The sequence below is a fragment of the Prinia subflava genome, chromosome 17, assembly GCF_021018805.1.
Source record: "Prinia subflava isolate CZ2003 ecotype Zambia chromosome 17, Cam_Psub_1.2, whole genome shotgun sequence".
In the NCBI taxonomy this organism is placed as follows: Eukaryota; Metazoa; Chordata; class Aves; order Passeriformes; family Cisticolidae; genus Prinia; species Prinia subflava.
In genome coordinates, this window is record NC_086263.1 from 12,367,573 (window position 1) to 12,383,096 (window position 15,524).

The window sequence follows — 15,524 nt, forward strand, 5'->3', positions numbered from 1 at the left end:
CACATATATGTGAAATTCGTATTTTACTTTGCAGATGCGTGTCAAACACAGAGCCTTTCAAAATGCTAATATTTGTTTGTTTCTGCAACATATTTATTCATTGCTCCCTGAATGAAGGATCCTGAGCCTTCTTTATTCCTCTGCAGCTACCAAGTGGACATTGGAATAAAAAGATGATTCCTATCCACAAAAAAGTCCCCAAAACCAGCAAATGCAGTAAATTGTAGACATTGGTTTAATAGCCTTTCTAGGTGTTTATTCAAACAATCCTTTTTAGCCTGTGAATATTCATGGTCTTACAATTAATATGAAAGATAAACATTCACACCACACTTAAATGAGACGACCAGCTAATTTAGGAATTATTTCTCTCCCAAAAATGGAGAAGGAATAGGCTCTGTCACTTAAAGAAACGATAGCAAATGATGCAAAACCCAGGTGGCAGGAATGCAGAGAAGAGCTGGCAGGAGCTAACCAGATGAGTGATCAGCATTTTATTCAGACAGTGTTTCAGCGTCCACCCAGAGGAGATTAAGTATCCTGTCCTCTCAGTGCAGAGAAGGAGAAATAAATCAGGTTTTACCACAAGTAGGGTGGCAGGGAGTTAATTAGGAATGGAAAAAATATATTTCAGTTTGAAAAGGAATAAAAAAAAATGGAGAAACGAAGGAATTAAAATACACTGAAAACATGTTGGAACACACCTGGGAGGCTGACTGAGAATCCTGCCCGGGGATCTGCAGCCACAGGGGACTGACACAACAGGTGATGCTGACAGCTCCCTGAAAGCTGCAGTCCAGCAGCCAAATGCTGCTGCTCTGAGTTGTTATATGAAAGCAGACATTTCCCATGGCCTGTCTCATGTCAGAGTCTTTCCGACCACAAAGAGCATAAAAAAAGCCAAGGTTGCATAAAGAAATAAAAGAAGCTTTGCTTTCCTCTTAATGTAGTTTTTAAAAACCACGACCCTTGTTAAAATCAACAGGAATTTGCTCCGCATCTCTTCTAATTTGCCTCCCAGGATTTGTGCAAAACTAGAAGATGACAGATTCTGCAATTAGAACAAGCAAAACTACACCAGAAAATTAGCAGAAGCCACAAACAGCAGAGCAGTGGCGAAACCACCTTATTGCCCTGTGTTCAGTGATTTCCATTAATGATTTAACAGCAAAGGTCAATTAAATGAGTGGTGGATGCTGCTACCCGCTGGCTGTGGCTCTGCTGTGTTGTTGGAGCACATGGATATGGATATGCAAAGCAGGAGAAGCTTTCCAAAGGCAATGCACCATCCCCCTGGCCTGATCCGGGGTTAGAAGTGCCCGGGGCATTCCTCTGCTCCCGATCTGCTCCAAAGGAAGGCTGCCAGTGCCTGTCTGCCAGCTGAAGGACAGCGCTCCTAGCAGGGGTAAAGGCTTCTGTGTCCCTCTGGGATTAAACCCTGGCTGCCAGGGGGTTCGGGGGCACATTGCCTTGCAGGAGGCAAAGTCCTGGCTGCCAGCTGAGAGGTGACACCTCTGTGTCACCTCCGTGCCACTGCAGAGCCCTTCCTGCCAGGAGTGCCGTGGGCTGCAGGTCACCGCTCAGGAGGAAAGGCTGGCGTGGGAATGAATGCATGAACAGGGCTCCTGGCTGAAATATTTAATCAATGTGGAAGGGACTTTGTGCCACCACATTCCTCATTTGGGGTAAAAGCTGGGAGTCACATTCCAACAATATATTCAGAAAGCATCAATATATTCAGATTGCATCCGCTGATGCAGGAGCACAGGCTGTGGTCAATCACCATCCTGGTAATTTAGGAGAGTGCAGAAGAAGGAGTGCTGGCTTTTGAGTGTCTCCATGTTTGTTATTTATACACCGTGTCATCCTGAGCTGCTTGTTTGCTTGTAGCTTTGGGCTGACAGTTCCCTGATTCCAAAGGCAATTCAGCCCCTGACATAAAGCAGAGGAACAATGCAGAATTCCTGTAAAACAACAGTGCTCCCCCCACTGCTGTCAGAATGCAGGGATTAGATGCAGAATAATGCAGTCCCTGATCAAACCTGCAGCTGTAATTCAACCTCTGGACAGTGCTGATGCCATAAATTTGGGAGGAAAGTGCAGCTCAAGCGATTTGTGAACAAGAGCTGGTGAGTCCAATTGAATTACAGTTGTGGGAGCAGCCGGGATCCCCCTGCACCGAATCATTGCTAATGAGAGCCAGAGAGTGATTACTTACAACTTTAATGAAATTGAATTTTAATTTATACCCCTGGCTAGAAAAAGAAAGAAACATACACTGAATATTTTGGGGGTGACTGGGCAAAAGTACAAACAGGAACCCAAAATACACGGATGGACATTGCATTCTCCTGGAAGGGAGAAGATAAAATTTTATCTTCAAAAATAAATTCATAGTTAAGGAAACAGTTGTGCTACAGTGAGGACTGAATAAAGCTATTCTATATCACAGTTCTGATGATGACAGAGCTCGGAAAGAAAATGCTCAGATGGGTTTTCTCTGAACCATTTACGATGCTCAGAAGAAGGGGAACTGTTCAGCTGATTCTCAAACCGTCACTGCCCATTCTGTTGACATGAAATCAGGAGAATGCAACCACAAGCACCACTGGCATATTCCAATCAAATAATCCCATGGAACCCTTTCTGAGCAAGGCTTCCATTTCCAGCACTGAGTGGTTATTCACTACTGGAAGGGAAAACATAATTAACATTAAATACTGGTTTCAACAGAGTTCTCTTTCTCACCGCTTCCCATCACTCTGGAGGTATCACTCTGCTATTTTAATACCTTTTTTAATATTGCACCTTTTCTGCTGGTGCTACAGTAAGGCCTAGGGAGGTGAAGAAAAGTGGTTTATGAAGTTTGCTTCAGATATGGAAATGTGAGGAGAGAGAGAGGAAAAACAGAGACCTTGAGTGAGGAACACAAAATGGATGAATAAGGGAGCAGTTGTGGCTTACAACACGCAGGTTTTGCAACTCACAATCTGAATCTGCACTTGGAGGATGATTAGGAAGGTGTGGGATGTGCAGTGGAAGGTCTGAGACATGGGGCTTGCAGCCAGGGTCACACCAATCAGGCAGAGGATGGAGAGGTGCTGAAAAATGCTCAGACTTTTGACTTTACATTCATTTTACAGAAGGTAAATCAATATCTCTTCACCCCAGTGCACTTGTGTCATATGGCTTTCTGTTATAAGGTGACCAGGGCTTGGACATGTCTCTTCTGAACTGAAAACAGCTTAATCCAAAGGGACTTTTTTTTCTGCAAAATGTCTAAAGCACTGTATTACCTCATGCCATGGGGTGATGGGATCCAACCCAGTATTTCATGTGTGATTTGACAGTCAGCAATAGGAACTATTACCACTAGAACAGTAAAACAGGCACACTGAGTGGGAACTCACTGCTATTTGCACATATTAAACTATTTTCTGTAGTAGGTAATATTAAAAGGAGATTTTTCAGACAAGAGGAGATTTTCAAAGACATGGGGGGCTCTACTGGGAGCAATGTTATAAGAAGAGGTGGTGAAGGCTCTTCAAAAATCCTTCAAAAATCATTTCCCATTGAAGTGTATTGTGGTGCACAGTCATTTACCCAGCCTCACATGCCCTCATTGATTTAGGGAGCCAAAGCTGTTTCCTGCCACCACTGGAGGGAGACCTTATTCCTTCAAAGAGCTGTAAAACTTCTGCTGCCAAACCGCACTTCAGTAAGGAGGAGAGCAAAATAATCTGGAGAAATACAGCTGCTGAATTAGGTCCAGGCTGGACGCGGTAAATCACAGGTTCTAATAACAATAATAATGCAGCACGAATGGAACAGTGCCAGATTACCAGAGATACTTAATGTTTCCACTCTGATCAATAGTGCCCGAGTGAGTGTGCTCCAGGTGGCTGAGCTCAGTCCTGGGTAAATCCACCACCAGTGTCTGTGCATTCCCCTCCCTCCTTGCTCTCCCCTCCCCTCACTCTCAGGCTGTGCTTGCAGAAGCCTTTGGTGATGTTAAATTCTCAGGCTATTTCCTCACCCTTTATCTCGGTGTGACCTTAAGTGTGACCAAAATATGTTCCTGTCAATGGCATTATTTTCATTTTCACTTAACCCCTACTGGCCCAGTGGCTTCTTTTACAATCATTCAATTACCCCCAATGCTGCTGAATAAAAGAACAGGGAGAAAATAATTATTTGGTGCAGCTCAAGGTCATTGACAGCAGGAGGACAGGGAGCCATCAGGCAAGGTCCAAGTCACTGCTGGCCCAGGGACAAGTGCATGGATGTGCTTCAGAGAGGGGCCAGGACATAGAACTCAGCTCTGAAACCCCAAAGCTTCTGCTGGTGGAACAAAAGCAGTTCTACTAGAAAAAAAAGAATAATAATTATAAAAAGGAGCAATTCTCCCCAATGTCATGTGGCATGTTCCCAAAAAGGAGGATGTTGGACATGTGTGCACAGACTCATTCTGCTGGGTGGTGACACAGGAGTGTGTTTGCACACCCTCACCCACTCAGCCTAAGTTACAAAACAGCATCTCAGCAAGATGAGACTCGTGCTAAGAATGAAATTCCTGTCTGAGGGACTCGCACATTTCCATAACAGTGAAGAGCCCATGGAAACTTTCAGCTCAGCTGTCTGTGGTTTGTGTTTTCAACTTTATTAATGACACGTGCTGCCACCTGAGAGCTGCCTCCTCACTCCTCAACTAGGCTAATTCTAAACTTAGTGTAGAAAACAAAGCTTTGTTAAACATATATTCTCATCACCTCCCCACGCAACTGCATCTGACACCTACAGCTGCAGCCAACCATGAGTTTCCTGTTGTACTCACTGAATGGGGCAATCTCAGAGTAAATATAGTTCAAACACTTATAAATCTCTAGAGTGAAATCCCTGCTGTGCTGAAAATAGGAGCTTCACCACAGATTTTGATAGTTTTTCAGTCAGTTTTAAAGTTGCTTTTGGTTCTCAGTGAGCTCTGTTACCATCAAGGGGATGATTAATGTGATTTTTCAGCGTGTGCCACCCCGTGTCCTCCTGCTGACCCACCATAAAGCACCATGGACCTCCTGACAGGAATCATCTGCTCTGCCCTCATGGCTTAGGTGTGTTGGCTGGACACTGCAAGATCCAGCTTGTGAACAGTGACCTGAGACATCAGAGAAGAGAGGAAGGAGCAGGGAAAAAACCCATCAGCTCCATTAATTTTACTGCAGGACAAAACCTCCCCCTGGTACAAGCTGCTCATCCCAGCCTGAGCACAGGTGCCTGTTCTGCAGATCTGTGCACTCCAGTTCTGCAGCTCCAGCAGTGGTTCTGGCAATGCTGAGCATTTGTAAGGTGTCATCTTGGAGAGATAATTTGTGCTCAGTATCCACGATTCTCATGGATTTCCCTAGGACTCCACCTGCAGGACTTCACACACTGGTGGAGTCTCATTATCACAGAATCTCTGTGTGCTGTTTCATAGCAGAGAAGGTCATGGCTTAGTTGCTGGAAGAACCCACTGTTCTGACTATCACCACAGAAATAGAAAGAGCTGAAGAGAAGAGAAATTCAAATCCCTAGCCCTACTGCACAGTGCAGTTCAATCTTCCCGAGGCATACAAAGTAAATAGTAGTAATAAAATGTGATAGGAAAATCAATGGGAACAAATGAAGCACTGTCTGTGCTGTATTCCAGCTCCTCCGTCCCATTGTTACCGCTTTGATTAATAAACAGCAATCTGATAATGAGCAAATCACCTCAGCACCAGGATATGGGGAGGCAAATGCTGCACAGGCTGCAATGACAAAGCTGAATATTCCCAGAGTGTTTGCAGGGTGCTGGGCTGCTCCAGGAGCTGGGTCAGACACACCACAGGGCAGAGCTGTTTGGGAGAGGAGCTGCTGTAAGCCCCTGGATTTGATGTTATATTTATAAGCGTGCACTTACAACCAGGCATCAATTTTTCACATTCATTTAATAGAAGTTTACCCCACTGGCTTTCTCTAGGGTGCAAAAATGAAGGCAACAGCCTAAAATTGGCTCTTAAAACAGTATTTTAACAATAGAGTAATGTTAGTTTAAAGAACTCCAACTAGGTCAGAGTCGATATCCAGCTTAGTTTCTTTCTGGTATGTATTTAGAACTGAAACTTAATGGAATTGTGCCTGTTTCTGCCAGGAGTAAATCAGTTTAATTATGAGTTATTCTTCATTTCTTACTGTGTTTATTTCTTTCCTGCTCTTTCCAAATGTTCCCATGACCATGGTTGGAGACTGCCTGGTGCAGCCCTGCCTGAGCAGTGTCCTGACGTGCCCTGGTGCCTCCCTGAGCATTCTGTCAGGAGTTCTGCTGCTGTTGGAGCAGGGGCTTGAACTCCAGCAAGTGTCAGTGCCCGTTTCTGTCTCCTTGCTGTTTTGCTAATGCCTTGGTAGATGCAATCACTGCAGGCTGTGCCAGAGATCCTTGTTAGTTCCCCACCTCTGTGAGCAAAAATGATCAGATTCACTGACATTTCAGACACAGAGATGAGGAGCAGCGTACATAATTGATGTGAGATCACTGGTTGCAGGGAATTTAAATCAGAGGTAGGGAGCTGTTGTCCAAAGAACTGGAAATACCCAACACTCATCACCAAGAAATGGTTCCAAGAGCCAGCTGCTGACCACTACTTTTCTACCAATGTGTGAAAAAGAAAATGAGATGAAGGATAAAGGAGAAATCTTAATTCCAAAGTGGAATTTTTCCAGATGCTAAGGTGTTAAAATGGCTATTTTGGCAGTGCCCTGAAAAGTCAGGATGGCTGCTGTATCCGAGGGAGAGACAGAAGGAGTGGTAGCTCTTACTGCTCAGATTGCTTTGCAGCAATTAATTCACATATCCTCTGAAAATGGCAAGGGAAGCCAGCTACATCCCATGTCTCTTCCACATCCCACCCCAGCTCCGCTGCTTTGCTCCACTCCCCGTTTGCCCTGGTGGGAGCAGCCTGGTCCCGGCCCCAGCCCCTCCATTCTGCACAGCCTGACGAGGCTGCGGTGGGTCCCTCCTGTGTTTCACTCCAGAACCTCTCCCCTGCAGGCTGCTCCTGCCCCGCTGATGGGACTGAGGGCTGCAGGTCCTTTCCTGCCTTGTCTGTGCCCAGGCATGATGGGCATCCTCTGAAAAAGCCACCTCTCCATCTTTGTCTTTGTGCATCTGTACTTCGGAAGAAAATCGATATTGCTGTTTGTTGCTAAATTGTCAGACAGCTTTTGATGCTAATATCTGATGAAGCAGACACGCTGTTGTAGATAGTTACTCTCAAACAGGTTCTCTATCATCTACCATCTGCTTTTAAACGGTCTTTTTTCCCTTTTTTTCCAGTGACTAATGGTGCATTTAACCCCGGAGAGCCTCTGATATGAACATCAGACAGTTTCTGCAGCAGAGGAACAGAAAAAAGGAGGTGGGGGAGGGAGGGTGGATGAGCTTCCTGTTGTTCTAACTTGGCTTACTGGTAGGGCTCTCGAATCAAACTAGAAATCTCACCACTTAAGGCAAGCCCCACTCAAACCCTTGATCCAGCTGCCAGATAGCATCACCCCCATCCAGAGCCTTGAGACAGAGCAGCGCAGCCCAGGGGAGCCAGGCTGTGCCACTGGCACCTGGACAGGTGCCCTCAGCTCTCTGTCACCTCCTGCATCTGTACAGAGACAGTGACAGCTCCTTCTTCTTAAAGGAGCCTCAGTTCTACAGGTGAAATCTGCAGGGATGCCAGGCCTTCTGTTTGCTTCTGCAGCCTCAAAATGTACAAGGAATCAATGAAAAGTCTGTAAGAACGGCACAGAGTCCTCCGTGTTTGGGTCTGGGACTGTCCCTGAGGGTTAGACAGAGTTTTACAGAGATATCAAGTGTGACTTCTGGGAGCGTGGCAGAATTCTGCAGTGCCTGTAATACATGGATGGAATCTCATACCACAGCCTTTCAGCACTGCCTGGGCTGGATTAGGTTTTCTTCCCAGGACAGGCTTGGGCAGAATGTTCAGCCCAGGTGCTGCAGGTGCTGTGTGGGCAGGACTGGCACAGCAGGGTCACTGTCACTCCTATGCCAGGAGGGTGCCAGCACCAGTCTGTGCCTGAACCAAAATTCACTGGATTTGGTCTCCAAAACCAAAAAGACACATGGATTCACAGGAGAGTCTCCATTTTCTTCTCCAGATGAGTCTGGAAAAGCAGAAGGTTCTCCTGGAATTACAGTTCCAGCTGACACCTGCTCCTGAATCTTGTGGTGCCCAGTGAGGGGCCCCAGGGCTGCACACTCCCAATCAGCCCTTGTGGGACACAGGGTGCAGAGCAAGCAACTCTGGAAACTGAGAAAGGGGGGAGACAAAGTGTCTTACAAGCAGTGAATCACAATCTCCTGTTTGATATCGTGTCTCTTTGTGAGGTACTGCTCGATTCTCAGAGCTGAACGAGAGCAAAGGAGATGGAAACTGCACCAAAGGGAAACACATTGTCACGGTCTAAGCTGATTAAGGCTGAATGACTTGGAATACACAATACAAATAACTGCAAAATCCTAGAATGTTGCTCTCCCAGAAGCCCTAAACTCCTGTGTCTTGCTTTTCCAGTCTCCAGGGAGCAGTTTAACAACTGCTGCTTAGGCAGCCCAGCCCAGGCAGGGCTAAGAAGCTGCAAGCAGCTCCAGGGCTCAGCAGTGCCCCACTGCAGCCTTGTACAGAGCTCTCGAACCCCGGGCATGAAAAGAGCTTGGCAGAAAGAATACAGAAACCTCCAACAGGTTTACAGGCATTTTTCCAGCTTTGGCATCTATCTCCAATTCAAGTTTGTAGGCACAAGTCTGCTTTGTGTGTGTTCCTACCCCCCTGCAAACTGTGCTGCCAGAGCTGTCTGTGCTGCAGCCGGACCGATTGACAGCTTTGCCTCCAGCCAGAATTCTGATTCAAAGGAATATCCAATTCTGTGTAATAAAGTTTGCATGAAATTTTTACCTGCAACAATTCCCCAATGTGCTGAACTGCATGATACTGACTTATACAATACATCATTTCAGCAGCAGAGTTAAACAGAACGCAAAGCCAGACTCAGTCTGGTTCTTCTCTTGTGAGCACAGATATTATACCACATGTGAGAGCTGTAAGCCATTACTTCCATTATTTTGCAGGATATAAACATCAAATATAAGTGTTTCAATCAAATCAAATGCTTAAATGTAGACTTTAAAAAATATTTTACCTATAAAAATTAAAAATTAACCCCAGAAATGTTTTTAGATAAAAGATTGAAAGTATGTGAAACATTGAAAATGACTGCTTCAGTATTATTGAAATACTTTCAATTTTTTTAAAATGAAATGTTGGAATGGATGAATTTCCATAGACATTTGATTTAGATGAAAACATATTTTCTAACAGAACAATATTCCATTGAAAAAATTTCCAATTGCATTTTCTAGTGGGCAATTTTTCAATGACATTTTCAGGAGAACAATCTGCATGTGAAAAATTTTCCAACAAGCTCTTGTGAGCTCTTAAAAGCAAGAAGAAGTAGTTTTCAAATAATCCATTTTGAAAGGCAGTTATTATTCTATGTTTTACACCTCTTATAGTAGAAGCAGCAGACCAAACACAGGGCAATTTCCAGGCTTTCTGTTACCTCCTTTCTAACTTAAAATGCAAATTGCTGAGAAATGGTCCCAGATTTCAATTAAAAACCATGAGGGATTTCACAACGGGTTGTGCTGTGAATGTTGCTTACCTTAGGTGGGGATCCACACGTGGTCCAAGCACAGCCTCCAGTTCCAACTCAGCTGGAATTTCCCTCTTTAGACTGATTTAGAGAATGTATCTGAATTTTGATGGTACCTGCAAATCCAGTTAGTGACTCCAAAACTCATATCAAGTCTTAAATACAGAAACCACCAAAGAATAAATCAACATGACACTTGTCCCATTCTAAGCCTTTGATGAGATCAGGTGGGGAATCTGCTTGAGATTCCATTGTGACTATTTACAGGAAACATTTACAACATTTCCAATTCCCATTTTGTTTTCTCAATTGTTGTTCTCAGTTTTTCAATCACACAACCCCTGCTGAAGCTGGTTATGCCTGCTGGGCTTTTGTGCATGTGCTGAGCCCAGGTTTGTGTAACTGGGATGTGCCCCAAGGTACCTGATATCTCACAAGGGAGATTTAGCAGAATGGAAAATACCACAGTGATCTGCAGCCCCAATTCCAAACCTGCTGGTTCAGGACTTGCAATCCACACTGATCCAAGCACTCTGACATTCAGGGAAAATCATGGCCTCTTTTCAAGATCTGAGTGTATTTCAGAAGGTGTGGGACAGCTGAGGGGACAGCTCTTGCCTCCAGAGCAGAGGAAACTCCCAGCCAGTGTAAATGGCCATGGCCCCTTTTGCTCCGTGGCTGTTTTGCAGCTCCACTCCAGCTCCAGATCTGCTCTTGGAGTTCACGCCCAGAAGTCAAGAGGGAGCAGAGTTTTGAGTCCTCCTGCACCGAGTCCCAGAGAGATGAGGCTTGTGCAGGGTACAGCACACAGCTGTGCCATGAACTGCCCTGGGCAGGGTCTGCTTGTTTTGCTTTACATGAGCAGACAACCCCAAGGCCCTACAGTGTCTGCAGAGCTGGGAATTTACAGATGCACTTGGATACGAGAAGAAAGGTCTGTTCCATGTATCCGTTCCTCTCTTGTTTCACAGAAATAATTAGATCTCTTGTTCTCTGCCTCAATCTCTACTTTCCCTTTTCCCATATGGTGGTTTAGCTGTCCTAAATTACAGATCAAAGAGCTAAATGCTAAGGGCTGGGCTAATTCTCTCGTTTCTTGCTGTAGTCTATGAAAACTCCCGACAGTTCAGAGGTCAATTCATCACACCCTTAGATAGCCATCTCCAGTAAATCAGAGACACAGCTCTTTGGAGGTGTATCCTGCTCACTGCAAAGGAACCTCCTCCAGAGTTTGCCATATGCCTTTCCTGTGCCGAAAGTGAAGTGGGACAAATCACATCTTCAGTTTGTCCGTGCAAAGAGACACAAAGCTGTGGGGAGAGGAGATCACTGCAGGAACAGCCACGGCACTCTGAGACAGCCCACCTCCTCTGCCCCACTGCCATCTGTTGCAGCCACTCCAGCAGATGGTGGGGACCCCTGTGGCACAGCCAGTGGCACACGGACATCCTCGGCGCGCTGGCCGGTGAGCACTCAGCTGCTGGCTCCTGGAGGCAGCTGACGCTGACCTGGCTGAACTTTTTGCTGAAGCAGCTGAGAAATGTTCCTGCAGTCCCTCCCATTGCTCAGCTGTGGGCTCAAAAGCTTTCACAAGAGGGGCAGGAACAAACCACAGGCAGCTGTTACACAAGGTTGCATTATCAGGACATTAGGAATGAATGCAAAATGCTCCTGGAAGGTTTAGTTCCTCCAACTGATGCTTTCTTATTTCTGCTTGAGCTACAGAGGATCTCTGAAGAATCATCCAATTTGTTCTATATATACCCCAACTGGTTGTTATTCTTTGCCCTGGAGGGAGTTGCAAATTGTGTGTGCAGCCTGTCCTTTTTGTGAAGAGACTGCACATGGAAGTATCCCCCTGTTTGCACAGTCCAGGCAGATGGCACTGGGCAGGTAAAGAGCTATTCTCTGAGAAGTGCTAGCTATGAACATTCTTTCAAACATTAATAACTTGAGAAACACAGCAGCAGCAATTGGATGTAAAGTGACATAAATTACTTCTCGAAGATTCCATTAGTTAAAAAATGATGTGCATATAAGAGAAGAGCATAAAAGAAAAAAGAGCATAAAAGAAAAGCACAATCCCACAAGCCAACATGAGCTGACCCAGCCTACCTGAGAGACACCCACAGCAGAAGTTTGTTGCAAAGACAAGGGAGCAGCTAATCTAGTGAAGGCAACCAGGCCAGATGTTCTGTTTAGATTCTGATTGTATTTTTATTGCCTGCTGCTCTACATCAGCCCTCAGCACCAAGATGGGGGACTGGAGATGAATGCAGAAGGAAATTTGTTATTAAATGCATCTTGAAAGGGAGGGATATGGCAAGGAATGAAGGATCTAAGGACAATGGGATGGACCACTCTTCATCTGTAGGTCAATTTTTATTGCATTTCGGATCAGCAATTGCACGAGTCATTATTATCGGGTCAGTTTTATTGGATCAATTTGGCAATCTCAGTACAGCGTCTAATGTCGAGAGGAAAGATTTCAAAGACTGAAGAGATTTAGGAGTCTAAGTCACACTCATGAGCAGTGAAACTTAAACTCTCTGAGGACTTAAGTGCTTTTGAAAATGGGACGTGGTCTCCTCACCTCTCCACACACTTGTGGAAGCATTTTCCACTTGGCCCCAGCACAGCGTGGTGCCCGCCGATCTCCTCGCTGTCAGTCACGGCACACAGGTCAAGCACTGAGTGGTTCACAGCAATTACTGGCTTATGAAATTCTCCTTTTCTTCTTCTCAGAATAGTCCCTCCTGTTGAGAGCAGGCATGTTGGCAGGCAGTGATGTTGTAGAGAAATATTTCAGTGAAGGAACAGAGAAACCTGTTGTCCGAAGAAGGCACCGTGGTATTTTCCATGAGTAAAAAAATGTTAAAAACTGAGAGATGTACAAATTAATATGATGTAGAGGCAGGTAGAAACTAAATGAAACATTGGCAGATCTGGAAAGATCTGATGTGCCACTGGGACAGTGAAGTCTGTTTTCCTGCAAGTGCCAGGACTACAAAGGAAACCTGCAAAACTGTTAAATAAAACTGGGGTTTCAAAACGAAGAGAAAATTTTCATTTTAGTTAATGCCAGGAGGAATAGCTATTTTCTTCTCTTTTGATTAAAATGGCTGTGGAGAAACAGGGCTACAGAGCTGCTCTGGCCATCAGTAGTTGTGTTGCTGCTGCTCCCAACCAGCCCTCAGCTTCCTCAGCTGGGTATGTTCAGTTATTCTCTCGTGTCCCTGATGTGTCCCACCTCGGGGGGGTGTGGGACACATTTCAATTCCTCATCCTGGAGCCCAATTCCCATGCCTTATCCCTTTCAGATTCCACTTATTTGGTCTCAACAGAAGTTTTCAATGAGACAAAAGAGATCTGTATTTTGAACATAATAAATTACCCCAATCTCTCTCCCAAGATCTTTGTCCTCATGTGTTAAACAGCTGCTGTCCCTTAAGAAATGCCACTGGATCAGAAATTGTGGTGGTGGCCCCACATCAGCCTGGATCCCAGCATCTGAGGCTCTGGCTCTTCCACACAGCTCCAGTCCCATTCCAGACACGTATCCTGCCAGCAGGAATGCCCAGCCAGCTCGGGTGAAACAGGAGTGAGCTCTGGACACCTCACCAGAGACCTCTGTGCGCCCCTGCTCCGCCTGGCTGTGTCCCTTTCTCACCACAGAGCTCCGTGCTGCTTTTACAGCTGATCTTCATCCACCCAGATGGTTTTCCGCTGCTCTTCCCCGATCCTGTCCTTTATTGTCCGGATAAGATCCTCGATGCTGCTCCACGCCTCTGCCTCCACAGAGGCATAAAGGCAGGGCAGTGCCTCCAGTTCCTTCTCCTTCAGGCGGCACAGCCGTAAAAACTCATCCTCGGTCTCTGGCTTCGGCAGCAGTTTCCTGTATCAAGCGAGCAGACCAAAAATAAATGTCTTGCATTTGAAGTTAATCCTGTAGTCCCAGCTGTCCCATCAAGAATTTATTTTCTCCTAACTACTTACAAGCAATAAAAGCAGTGGAGAATGCAGCTACTCCAGGTCTACCATCCCCTTACCTCCATGCTGCCCCCAAGGAGAAATATTAGCTATGGGGAAACAATTCAAGAGGACTGAGTGGAGGGAGAGTGCAAGTGTTTATGAGCTCTCCTCTTCCAGCTTGCATTACCTTTAGAAATGCTGTGGGAGTGCTGAGCATGGAGAAAACCACATTTTCTTCAGTCTCATCCTCCCACAATGCTCATTGCCACCAGTGACAGTGAAAGAGTGCCAGATTTGGGGAATTCCTGCTTTCTCTGGTTGTAAGATTTCAGGGAGGAGTCATGGGAGGAAATAGTGCACATAGAACACCAGATGGAGAGGGATGAGGTGCTTTATTTCTCTCAGTGAGAACATTATTGGACTCCAGAATTATTCACTGAACAAGATGGAACATCAAATATGCAAAAGGTTTGATATGTTACCTGAACCTCTTGATGTTTTTCTCTGAGACTCTTATAAAGAGAACAATAGGATATATCTTGGCTTTGATTAAATCCTTCGTGCAGCTTATTCCAGCTTCCAGGAGACAATGCTTGTTCTAAAAACAAAGTCATAACAGTGTCACAAAGGAGAATTCACTGCTGTGGAATCTCAAGATAATGATATCTATCCCTTATGGGGTCATTTGGAAAGCTCTCTATTTACCATTGTACTGATTTAAAACCTTTTAATCAAATATGCATTCAAAGTCCAGCTCCTCCTACTGGTTTTAAACTAGTCAGTCAAATAACAGCTGAACTTAACAGCTCTCTAAAAAGGTTTAAAATGGAAATGAATTGCTCTAAAGATGAAGGGTATGATAAAACACCAGTTTTACATATAGACACACAAACACAGAGAGTTGCTTTTAGTTCAGAAAGAACATCTACTGCAACTACTTGTGAGACAAAAAACCATCGCTTTAATTCTCCTTTTTTTACATGCTGTGCATCAAATCTACTCTACTTGACATCAGATCTCTGTCTTGGGCATTGTTATCTTTGTTCTGTACACCCCTGTGTCTGGGTTTCAGGCTTCTCTTTCCTTTGTCTAGGTCCTTGTGTCTCTTACTCTCTCGTGTATTCATATATACTTATGATATGAAAAGGAAATGAATAAAGGATGGAGCACAGAAAATGAAAGGATATTTAACTGCATCTATGTGGGTCATCACAGGGAATGAGGGAGAATATAAAAGGATATGGCTGAGGATGGGAAAGAAAAGGAAAAGAGCACAAATAAAAACCATTTGGGGGAATAAATAAAAATCTGAGATTGAAGCAGGGCAGGAGATAGAATGTGCCACTGTAAATTGGTCAGTCTGTTATCCACGACATTGCAGAGAGGTTCACAGAGAGCCCAGAGGGACCCAGAGCACTGTGAGCACCTTGAGAGCAACAGCCTCGATGTTGGCAGGTACAATACATTCGTATGTGTTCAGATTCTTTTCTCTGCTGAAGATGACAGTCTCTGTCCTCTGCTTCCTTAAGAACTCTTCCTTTGTTACAATATCTAGGAAGAGATGTGGATGGGGACAGAATCAAATTTACAGCAGCAGAACACGTAGAAAAGTATCCAGTAGTACTTCACTTGGGATGTAAGGATGGTTCAGGGAAGGAGGATGAGCAATGAATTGTCTTAACAGCTGCCTCATTTCTTCCATTGAATTCAATTAAAGCCTAATCTGATCACAGCTGAGCATCTCAGCTATATCCTGCACCAATGAGTCCTTGGGCAATTACTACAACACTATGAAGGCATTAAATTAAAACAGTAAA

General features: G+C 44.9%; 1 protein-coding gene across 1 annotated transcript in view; it reads right to left on the reverse strand.

Moving 5' to 3' along the window:
- Positions 1–11,749: 11,749 nt before the first annotated feature.
- CARD11 (caspase recruitment domain family member 11) overlaps positions 11,750–15,524 on the reverse strand; it is a 44,824-nt gene continuing 41,049 nt past the window's right edge. The window contains exons 22-24 of the mRNA XM_063414559.1: positions 15,134–15,258; positions 14,190–14,305; positions 11,750–13,630 (exon numbers count right to left, since the gene is read on the reverse strand). Of these exons, the coding sequence (XP_063270629.1) occupies positions 13,426–13,630; positions 14,190–14,305; positions 15,134–15,258 (446 nt within the window). The 3' untranslated portion in view covers positions 11,750–13,425. The remainder of the gene's footprint in view (positions 13,631–14,189; positions 14,306–15,133; positions 15,259–15,524) is intronic.